This window comes from Panthera leo, chromosome A3 (assembly GCF_018350215.1).
Source record: "Panthera leo isolate Ple1 chromosome A3, P.leo_Ple1_pat1.1, whole genome shotgun sequence".
NCBI lineage: Eukaryota > Metazoa > Chordata > Mammalia > Carnivora > Felidae > Panthera > Panthera leo.
In genome coordinates, this window is record NC_056681.1 from 51,844,693 (window position 1) to 51,856,912 (window position 12,220).

The 12,220-nt window shown below is 35.3% G+C and overlaps 1 protein-coding gene across 1 annotated transcript in view; it reads right to left on the bottom strand.

Annotated features, from left to right (window-relative positions):
• Nucleotides 1-730: 730 nt before the first annotated feature.
• Nucleotides 731-12,220, bottom strand: part of RANBP2 (RAN binding protein 2) — an 82,144-nt gene continuing 70,654 nt past the window's right edge. The window contains 6 exon segments of the mRNA XM_042931836.1: nucleotides 731-1,953; nucleotides 2,346-2,680; nucleotides 3,004-3,277; nucleotides 3,941-4,086; nucleotides 7,594-7,695; nucleotides 9,839-10,043. Of these exon segments, the coding sequence (XP_042787770.1) occupies nucleotides 1,648-1,953; nucleotides 2,346-2,680; nucleotides 3,004-3,277; nucleotides 3,941-4,086; nucleotides 7,594-7,695; nucleotides 9,839-10,043 (1,368 nt within the window). The 3' untranslated portion in view covers nucleotides 731-1,647.

The window sequence follows — 12,220 nt, forward strand, 5'->3', positions numbered from 1 at the left end:
TGGTTTCTATAATCTCTAAAGCACACTTGCCTTCACTTGGAATTTATTCTAAAATGTCAAAGGGTTCCAGCTCAAAAACAACACACTTTATGTCAACTTATATTACTTACATAGGTCTCCAAAGAAGCCAGTTCTTAATATTAAATGTGCATATATGTCATCCATAGTTGTCTTTAAGGTTCAGGTTAAGTTCAACTGATACACTGGAGTAGGTTTATTTCCGTTATCTGCCTTTGTGGCCAAGTGAATTTAGTGATGGTATTTCATCACTCATTACTCACATACACACCACACATGACATCCCTTCCTCCTTTGGTGGTTGAACGAGTATTATGATAGCCTATTTCCAAATCCCCAAATAATGGAATAAACTCCCACTGTCTTTCACTAAACAAAATGAAATGATTTCACTGGGAAGAACACAGGAAGGTATAGGAAGGTCACTGTTGGTAACTGGAATACACAAAATTTTGTGCTCTAACTAGATTCTTTGTAGTTCTATATTGAATAGGTTGATGAGAATACCTTTCCCCAACCCCCACCCCGCCGCCTTTTAAGCAGTTTGCCTAACTTTTGTCATTAGCCATTTCCAAATAAATGTTCAGTGTGTATCAAACTTGAACAGAAATCACTTCCTTTGGGAGCTCTGGAAATTATATGGCAGTCTGAGTTTACAGAACTTTAACTGTCCTCCTCACTTTGGCTCTAGAATGAACAAACAACTAGATGCACAAGTAATAAATTTTTTAAATGTCATGGCTGTTAACAATTGTCACTTTATTTTTGCTACAAAATTCACCAGAGAAAAGTACTGCAACAATCTAGTATAAAGCAAATCTTTAACCAAAGAACATGGTATAGACCTTTTTAAAATAGTCATACTTTATCACAATAACTGCAAGGAAAAATTCAAGTTCTATCAGAACCAAGCTGCAGTTTGAGGTAGTAGAAAGATGACAGGAAAGTTAAAAAAAAATAAAATAAAATAACAACTAAGGACATACTTAACTTGTTTAAAATGTAAAAATTAATATCTTTGAAAGGGCACAGGAAACTACATCATTTTAAGAAAAGAAGGTACTCTACTTAAAAGTTAATTTAACTATACAGGAGGTGCAAGGATTATAGAAGAGCACTTTGGTTAAGTCTCTACCCTCTGTGGCTTTACCCATTCAAAAGTGAGCCTCAATGCATAAATGAGCACACCAACAATTACCAAATATATTTCAAATCTAAAATAAAAATTATCCAAGTTGTGGTCCCTTATTCGAATGGTAAGTTTATCCATGCAGGAAGTCCAATATCTTAAAAGGTAAAATTAAATTGCATATATCATAATCCTTCAATAGTTTGAGAAGGTCTATTGCTTTTAACAAGATTAATATTATTCCATTTTAATACAGATATGTCAGGAGTACATAAACACAAGTACACCTGATTTACACCAGTGTTTAAACTTTTATTTCACACCATGCAAGGTCAATTATAACACATTAAAAAGTGACAACAGCTATAAGCTGCAATTTTACATTTGTACATTGGAAACGTCCATTTTCAAAAGCTGAACATAATTACCATATTGTCATAACAGCTAAGCTTCAATTCAACTGTTTATACAGGTAAAACTTACTATGAAAAACAATGATTTTATATCTGTCCACATTCTGTGATACTAATTCTTCGACTAACAGACCCTTTAGGAGAGCCAAATGATTCGATCTTTTTCACAGTATCCATGCCATCCTTAACAAACCCAAATACTACATGCTTCAAGTCCAAATGTTCTGCTTTTTTCAGTGTTATATAAAATTGAGAATTATTGGTGTTCTGGCCTTGATTGGCCATTGATAGTAAGCCAGGCCCAGTATGTTTGACATCAAAATTTTCATCTTCAAATTTATCTCCATAGATGGACCGTCCTCCTGTTCCATCATGTTTGGTGATATCTCCCCCCTGAAAAAACATCTCAGTTAATAGGAATCCTGAATAAAATATTAAAATACACACAGAACTACCACTACAGGATAAATTCTAAACACCCAACTTCTTTGAGAATGTGGTTTGAAAACTAAGAAACATAGTTTTTAAAAATAAGAAAATTTTGAAAGACAAAAATGAAAATGTCTTTTTTCCATCCTCAATTTCCAGCAGGTTTCAAGATATTAGAAATTTGAACTACTTCAGGTTGAAAGTTTTTGTGGGGACAGGAAATTGGGTGGTGACAACAACTAATGTGCAGAAAAGCTAAAGAAATCTTAAAAAACTTAAGAGAAACACTCAAATTTCCTAAGTTAGTGTGGTTCGCTTTTCTAGACTTCAGTTGTGACATACAATTAAATACTTACGTGGCAAACAAAATCTGGAATTACTCTGTGAAAAATGGAGTTTTTGAAGCCAAAGCCTTTCTCTCCAGTGCAGAGTGCTCTGAAGTTCTCGGCAGTATGAGGAACAATGTTTGAAAATAACTCCATGGTTATACGTCCAAGGGGTTCATCATCTGCACAAACATCAAAAAACACCACAGGATTTGTCTCCTTCGATAACTCTGCTGTCAGTGATACTTGTCCTTTCTGGAGTTTCAGTAAATTCTGTTGACATTCTTCAAATTTTTTCTTAAAAGACTCAGCCATTTCTTTAGTTTTAAATCTCACTGCAAGCTGCTCCACTTTGGCTTCTCCATCTGTTCAACAACAACAAAACAAAACAGTGACCTTAATATTAAAATCACTGTTACAATTGTCTTATGTATTTTTTATGTATTTTTAAAAAGTTCAAAAAGTGGGGGCACCTGGGTGGCCCAGTCCTGGTTTCAGCTCAGGTCATGACTTCACGGTTTGTTGAGTTCGAGCCGACTTCAGGCTCCACACTGTCCGTGGGGAACCTGCTTGGGATTCTCTCTCTCCCTCTCTCTCTGCCCCCCACCCGCTTGGTGCTTTCCCTCTCTCAAAATAAACTTAAAAAAAACAAATTCAAAAAGTGAGAAGTAGCATTGAATGTACTCACCAGCATAATCTGAGGCAGTCCAAACTAAAGCATTGTTTGAAACATTCAAGGGTTTTAATTCCATTGTTTTGGTGATAACATGGTTTGCACACACTTTAAAAACCTGGTCTCTTCTCATTAGGATCCGATAGTAATTCTTCATTGTATGCCACAGTATCTTTATATCTCCAACACCTCGCTCCTTCCACTGACTAACATCTCGATCCCATCTATAAAGTTTGGCTCTCTCTTTAAATAAAATTTCTTCATCTTCTTCTCCAGATTTTACTTCTACCTATGGCAGTAGATAAATAAGCTCCTGCTTTTGACATATTCCATGACAAATTCCAAACATCCAAATTCCTCATGACATTGTCTTTGTAATGACATTAACAGAATTTGAACTATAGTATCAAGATAAATAGTAATATCCAAGGGCTACGAATACATCTGATTTGGATGGAGCAGTAAAGACCTGATTTGTCATTGAACATTTTTCCCTTATGTAGTATTCTTCCTCCTCCTGGAATGTAATACATTCTTTTATAGGACAGTAAAGGTTTCAAAAAGTATTCTTCAAAAGAAATATTAACCATTGTGGTTGAAAACTGACCAAGTAATTTACCTAAAACAACATTCCTGTCCAGAAAATGTGGTTTACTTTTTATTGAAAGGATTTTTGCCAAGTATGAGATTGGATACTTTTTTTACCACCTGAATTTTGTTATGAAAACAAATGTGATATTCTAAAGACCTATGAAAAAATTTAGTTCTTCCCAACAGTTTCATGTAGGATTTACATATATATATAATACATAATAAAGACCTTCCATTTGAAATTGTAAATACTCTGAAGAAATGTAAACAAAGCTAGTTCTATAAGTCAAAGCTAGGCTATGTCAAGTTTTAAACTTAAAATGTGACATTGTTAGTAAGAGTTCCATTCTTTAATATTTACCTCTGGTAATGACACTATTGGTTCAAAATGGATATCTTCATTGTGAACTACTTCTTCATCACTACCATCTTCATCTTCACCAACTTTACTGGTTGACTGTGTTCCGAACACAGCTGCTCCAGTATTTGCCCACTGGAAATTTTTATCTGATGAATAAATTAGGATATTTAAATAGTGGCATCTAATTTTATAAGCTTTTAACCCCCCTCCCATTACTTTATCAATCCCTATAATTTCTAATGATATGACATATACTTTTAGTAAACATGATGCAAATTATTCTAGCAAGTTCAACTCCGGGAGCGAGCACACTGTACCTTTAGTACTGTTTGTGCTTTGAGATACAAAGATAAGATCATCAGAGCTTTCGGAAAATTTTATACTAAACTACACAAGAACTTTCAGTAATGAAGTAGTGTTTTAAAAGTACATACCTTGGAATTTTGAACACTTAGCTCAGCTCCAAAGGTAGGTTATTTCATAGAACATTTTATCAAATTAGAAAAGTAACTTTTGAATCTAAAAATATCCCCTCAGAGGCCAAATTTGCTACTTCCAAAGTAGCCAAAGCAGCATAAACACATGTTTATAAACTTCTCTACCTCAACTTCTCCCTGAAGTAACTAGAGTTGCAGCTTAGATTTCTTGGCCAGGTGATAGATGGTAGCACTGGGAGAAGCTCACGGACTCCCAACTATCCTTAACAGGCACTAGCCTGTTGGGGCTGATGACCTCCCTGGTTCCCATGCAGAGAAAAAAAAGATTACTCTCCCTCACACTTTGGAGAAGATGAAAATGACTTCTTCATCCCCATCTCAACCGAGATGGCTTAGCCTACCTTACAGGAAAGAAACACCTCTTAACACTGCATTGCTTGCTGATAAAATCGTGTTAGAAAACTCTATATCCAGTACTAGAAATGTTTAAGAAAGCAAAAATATCACAGATCATTTAAAAAGTAACTCAGCACCTTGAAGAAAGCACAAAATAAATATCTATAACAATAACTCTAAGCCCAACTTAATGGGGAGAAAAAAAAAACCTTGAATATTGCAAAAGAATGCTCTGAAAACTAGAAAAGCACAACCTCAGGTTGTGTGGAGGCTTTCTCAGAATAATAACCAAAGATCTAGGATGATACATAGGTTTGGGGCTCAAAAATAACTGGTTCAGGAACTCCCAAGCAGAGAAAAAGGTTTAATTACCCCAAAAACCCTTCAGAGGTATGGGAGAAAATTTCAAAATTCCTCTAAAGCAATGGTTCCTAATGCTGGGTACATTATTAGAATCACACAGGAGCTTTTGTAAAATACCAATGCCAAAGCCCAATATAACAGGCATTTATAAAAGAAAAGATCTCCCAGGAAATTCGAGTATGAAGTCAAAAGTTGAAAACCACTGATCTGAAGTGACCAGGAGGAAGAATTTTACAGAAAATAGTATAAAGATATGCATGTCAATAATCAGTATCAATTTCACAGTAACAGTTCTAGGTAATTGTACCTAGGAGGCTTCCACTGTTTCCAGGCTTAATGAAAACATTACAAAATCTGAAGGAAATATGATAAAATAGTGATCACTGACAAAGACAGGGGATCTCTAAATAGGAACTTCTTATTCCCTTAGTTTCCATATTAAATATTACACAACAGACAGAATGATTGATAGACCTATGTGAATAGAACTTCTGGAAGAAAATGAATTTAAAAAAAAAAAAAAGGCAACAACACAAAATGAACAGATTTTTTTTAAAAAGGAATCACCACATTTGCAAGAGAAGAGAAAAAAAGATTCCTCTGAGCTTGAAAACAACCAAAACAAAAAGTTTAAGATCAGAGGGGCACCTGGGTTGGCTCAGTCAGTTAAGCATCCGACATTGGCTCAGGTCGTGATCTCATGGTTTTGTGGGTTTGAGCCCCACATCGGTCTCTGTGCTGACAGCTCAGAGCCTGGAGCCTGCTTTGGATTCTGTGTCTCCCTCTATGTCTGACCTTCCCCCCCCCTCATGTGCTCTCACTCTCTCTCTCTCTCAAAAATAAACATTTAAATAAAAAGTTTAAGATGAGAAAGGTCCATGCAATGCCAGAAACAAGTAAAAAAAAAAAAATGATGCCCACATTCTGGTGAAATTTATGACCTCTTAAAAAAACATAACTTAGGGGCACCTGGGTGGCTCAGTCGATTAAGCTTCCAACTTCATCTCAGGTCATGATCTCACAAACTGTGGGTTCGAGCTCTGTGTCGGGCTCTGTGCTGACAGCTCAGAGACTGGAGCCTGCTTCAGATTCTGTGTCTCCCTCTCTCTCTGCCCCTCCCCTACTCACACTCTGTTTGTCTCTCTCAAAAATAAACAAACATTAAAAAAATTAAAAAAAAAAAAACAACTAATAACTTAAAGTGACAAAAAAAATCTAAAAATAAATAAAAAACACACAAAAAAGGAGAACTGATAAAACCAAAAGCTGCTTCTTTGAAAAGACAGCATAAATTCCTGTCAGATCTAAGAACAAAACAAAGTAAGAAATGCAGTTTAACAAAGAGCTTGGTGAATAATTTCACTGAAAAAAATGACAAGTGGTGGTGAGGAGTAAATGTCATGAGGTTTGAGCCTTGCCTATTTTACACTTTACTGTATAGTCCAGACAAGAGTACTTCGAAAGGTACACTGAATTACAAGCAACCTAACACATCAATTTTTATTTAACACTTTTTTTGTGGATAATTGTATCCACTATACTGCTTATTATCCTATGACTTCAGGCTACTATACATTAAAACAAAAATAACAAAATTTGACAACAGTAAAGTTATGAATTCCAACACAACATGAAGGTAATTTCCAAAAGTTTTATATGTGTTTCCATTGAGTGGTGAATGCTGTAAACCAGTGTAAGCATGAGAGAGGAAAGAATGCTATTCTGCATAACTAAAGGTATTTGAAAAAAAAAAAATGCTATTCTGAACTAGATAAATCACGTAAGTATATATCTTCAGTAAAATTCATTTACAAATCAAATCAAGTATCTTGTTTAAGAACAATTTAGGTGATACTATAATCATATATGTAAAAGACATTATAAGAATGAGAAAATAATATGCCAATAAACTCTAAACAATCAAGAAATGTATTCTGCAAATGATACCAATATGGACTAAAAATAGAAAAACCATGGAAAAAAGATGGGAGACCCCACCAATTATAAATTTATCACAATAAATTAGCACAACCCTTATATTCAAATCTGATTAAGGAAAATGGAAAAATAGAAAACTATAAAATCACCCCCTTAAAAAATACAGATGCACAAATCTTAAAATATTAAACAAACCAAACCTAAAAGTATAATTAAAAGAACAATGCACCAAAATCAAGGTAATTCCAAAACTGGAAAAGTGGATCTACATTTCAGAATGGGGAAGACTATCAACAGAATTTATACTGATTAAGAAAAAATTCTTAACGGTTATATTAATAAATGTCTAAAGTAATAGTAAAATATAGAGCCTTTCCTATTAAAACATTAAACAAACTGGAGGGTGTAGAAGAGGGAAGAAATGTCCATCTTAGTTACAATACTGTGGCAAAGAACTAGTTCTTTCAGTTGTGCTTGATTCTATAACATGACAATTAAAATCTCTCCTCCTGATCTTACCTTTAGAACCAAAAGCAAAATCCCCAGAATTACTGGAAGCCAAGTCTGCAAATGACAGCCCTGTGGTACTTCCAAATCCAAATGAAACTGTTTTGCTTTCCACTGGCAAAAGGAAAAGAATAATTTAATATTTCATTTAATATATACTGAATATCAAAGCTTTTCCCAGAACCCAGAGAGAATGGGGATAGACATTCTATACTCCCAAGAGGGTCGGGTGTGGGGTGTGCAACATTTGTCTTCTGGTTATTTCTCTAAAAAAAAGTTACAGGGGCACCTCGGTGGCTCAGTCAGTTAAGCATCTGACTTCAGCTCAGGTCATGATCTCGAGGTCTGTGAGTTCGAGCCCAGCATCAGGCTCTGTGCTGACAGCTCAGAGCCTGGAGCCTGTTTCAGATTCTGTGTCTCCCTCTCTCTCTGACCCTCCCTCATTCATGCTGTCTCTCCCTGTCTCAAAAATAAATGTTAAAAAAAAAAAAATTTTTTTTTTTAATTTTAAAAAAGTTACAAAATACACCCAATTCTGAACTATTTCAGTATTATTAAGTTTACAGGTACTATTCTCATTGAACGCTACACCAAAAGCATGACAAAAATCTTTTTAAAAAAGCAAGACGTAGATCTATATAAGCTAGATAATAGAACCATACAGTTTCTTCTTTATAGTCTTCTGTAATCTAAAACTAATATTCATTCACACGTGGGGTTTTAGGAATGATCTGCATAAAGAATGTTTGTGTTCTCTATGCTAAATAATAAGCTCACAACAGGGCGCCTGGGTGGCTCAGTCGGTTAAGCGTCCAGCTTCAACTCAGGTCACGATCTCACGGTCCGTGAGTTCGAGCCCCGCGTCGGGCTCTGGGCTGATGGCTCAGAGCCTGGAGCCTGCTTCCGATTCTGTGTCTCCCTCTCTCTCTGCCCCTCCCCCGTTCATGCTCTGTCTCTCTCTGTCTTGAAAATAAATAAACGTTAAAAAAAAAAATTAAAAAAAAAATAATAAGCTCACAAAAAATGCATGTCTTATTTATTTTTGGTCACCAGGAGTTTGGGGATCTTAATTCTGACAATGTGCAGCTACATGATCTCTTGAAGTCCTAAGCCTTACTTTCATCATCTGAAAACATGAAATTTTAGGTCTGATCAAAATGAATGAAATCTTGCCATTTGTAATGATGTGTATGGAGCTAGGGTGTATTATACAAAGCAAAATAAGTCAATGAGAGAAACACGAATACCATATGATTTCACTCATATGTGGTTAAAGAAACAAAACAGATGATCATAGGGGAAGGGGAAAAACAAAGAGACAGAGAAAGGAAGGTAAACCATAAGAGACTCTTTACTACAGGGAACTGAGTGTTGATGGAGGGGATGTGGGCAGGGGATGAGCTAAATGGGTGAAGGGTACTAAGGAGGGCACTTGCAATGAGCACTGGGTATTATATGTTAAGTGATAAATCACTAAATTCTACTCCTGGAATCAACATTACACTATAGGTTAGCCGACTAGAATTTAAATAAAAATTTGAAACAAAACAAAAAAAATAGAAAGAAAGAAACGATTTTAGGTCTGAAGTTACTTCCTCTTCTAGAATATGAAGACTCTCAGGTGTCTATAAATGTAGTAATTGTACATTATTTAAGACTATTTCTGAAATACATTAGGTAAAACAGATAAGCAATTATAAAAGAATAGAATTTTAAAAGATTCCCCTCTTCTAAAATCAATGGAAATAAAAAAATGAGGAAAGCATATCAAACATGAGTAACTATAACTGATTAATATAATGTAACAGGTAGAGCAAAATACATTTAAGTATCATAAAAACTTAACAACCCTACTGTACTATCTACAATTACTTCATACATAAATTTTAATATACTTCAGTGATAATATAATTCAAACAATATTCAAATGAAATGATTATCACAAAGAAAATTTCGATGTAAGCAAACTACTGTCATTTATTTTCAGGTAGATAGGTCAGAGTCACAATGCTTCATATTCTTAATAACTACAACCCTAACAATAAAAATACATGTTTATTATCTTTGTTGGCAAGGCAGTATGATTTTCTGGTTATTATCAGGAATATCTCATGCACCTTTGTACATCTCCAAACTTGTTTTAAGGGAAAAGAGTTTTTAGGACTGACATTTAAAAGCCTATTTTCTCAAACATACAGATGCACCTTATGCAATGCATGCCCTAGAAGGTTTTTGTAAACATTTTATCAAATTTTACCTTGGCTTGTAGAATCTGCATCGTTTTCCTTTCTAGTAGACAAATCTACAGGTTTGTCCACAGTTCCAGAAGAAATTGGTGGTGAACTAATAGATTTGGTAATAAAATCAGGTTCTTCAGATTTACATAAAAATGGTACAGTCACTTTAGTCCCACCAGTATACACACTGTCTGCCAGGCTACTTATTTCCTCATTCTGGGATTTCTGCAAAGAGGAAGTAACAAATAACAATGCCATTAAATACTGACTGACAAAAAGAATCACATACCCTATTTTTTTTTTACGTTTTTATTTGTTTATTTTGAAAGAGAGTGAGAGAGTGTGCATGCATGAGCAGGGGAGGGGCAGAGAGAGAGAGGAAGAGAGAGAATCCCAAGCAAGCTCCCTGCTCAGCATATAGCCCCACACAGGGCTCAATCCCCTGACTGTGAGATCATGACCTAAGCCACTATCAAGAGTCAGACCCGTAACTGACTGTGCCAACCAGGCACACCCATGCCCTGTTTTGAAAGAAACTGAGGACTTGGGAGTTCTGGATAAAATAGAGTAATAAGCACACTTCACGTTATCTCTCCCATTCCACACTCCATCTTATCTTTCCCAATACCTATGACTGAACTGGACTGAAACAGATAAAGTATAAAAAGTCTCTGAAAGGTGGATGAAAACAGGAGGATTAAGAACCTCAAGACATTAGGGATAATTCAGTGGTGAGAATCATGTGGGGTGTTTCCTGCTCCATAAACCTATATTCCAGCCTGGATGCTAGAGAAGCCCAAAAACTGAAGCTGCCAATGACGGAGATGGAAAATCGTCCCAAGAGAAGCCAGCTCTCCCTGGCCAGGAGGTGGGGGATATTATGAAATGATCCATGTGTTGAACAATCAGAAAAAAAATCTTAAAGAAGCTCTTATAACAATGCCCCAAGATATAAGGACAAATACTCTTAAAACAAATGAAAAGATAAGAAATTCTCAGCAGGAAAAAAAAAAAAAAAAAAAAAAAGAAGAAGGCATAAAGGACCAAGTGGGAATTTTACAACTGAAAAATACAGTAACAGAAAACTCACATGGAACATTTACCAAGAAAGACCCATTCTGGCCCATAAAACACACCTCCACAAATTCAAAAGAACAGAAGTCATACAAAGTATATTCTCAGTCCACAATGGAATTAAACTAGAAATCATTACCAGAAACACAGTTGAAAAAAATCCCAAATATTTAAGATATTTGGGATTTCCCAGCATACTTTTAAATAATATATGTGTCCAGAGGTCTCTAGGCAAATTAAAAATATTTTTAACTAAATAAATATGAAGGGGAGCCTGGGCGGCTCAGTTAGTTGAGCATCTGACTTCAGCTCAGGTCATGACCTCACGGTTCGGGAGTTCGAGCCCTGTGTTGACAGCTCAGAGCCCGGAGCCTGCTTCAGATTCTGTATCTCCCGCTCTCTCTGCCCATCCTCCACTGATGCTCTATCTCTGTCTCTGTCTCTCTCTCAAAAATAAATAAAAACATTAATAAAACATAAAAAAATAAGTTAAACAATAAATATGAAACTACAACTTATCAAAACTCTTAGAACACAACAAAAACAAGGAAGGGAAACTTTAAAGTACTGAAGGCATATAATAAAATCTAAAATCAATAAATTTCCACCTTAAGACTAGAAAAAGAAAAGCAATATAAACCTAAACAAAGGTGAAGAAATAATGAAAAGTAGAGCAGAAATCAGTAGAACAGGAAATTAACAGGAAAAAAATGAACAAAATCAAACAAAATTGACCTTTTTGAAACAGTCAATAAAAATCAACAAACTTCTAAGCAGGCTAACCAAGAAAACAAGAAAGAAGATTCAAATTATTTATTTATTTTTTTTAATTTTTTTTTTTTTTAACGTTTATTTATTTTTGAGACAGAGAGAGACAGAGCGTGAACAGGGGAGGGGCAGAGAGAGAGGGAGACACAGAATCTGAAACAGGCTCCAGGCTCTGAGCTGTCAGCACAGAGCTCAACACGGGGCTCGAACTCACGGACCGCGAGATCATGACCTGAGCCAAAGTCAGACGCTTAACCGACTGAGCCACCCAGGTGCCCCAAGATTCAAATTATTAATACTAGAAATGAAACAAGAGCCATCACTACTCACTTCTAATTCATGAATATTAAAAGGGTAATAAATTTTAATGAATTTCATGAACAGTGTTATGCCCACAAATTTAAGAACTCAGATGAAATGGACCAATTCCTTGAAAGACAAAACCGACCAAAACTCACACAAGAGTTTTGTCTATTGTAAGTAATACTGCTATGATAGCCTAAAACATTTGATACATAGAATGATTTATCTTTTCCTTGTGTTTTGGTACATTAAAAAAT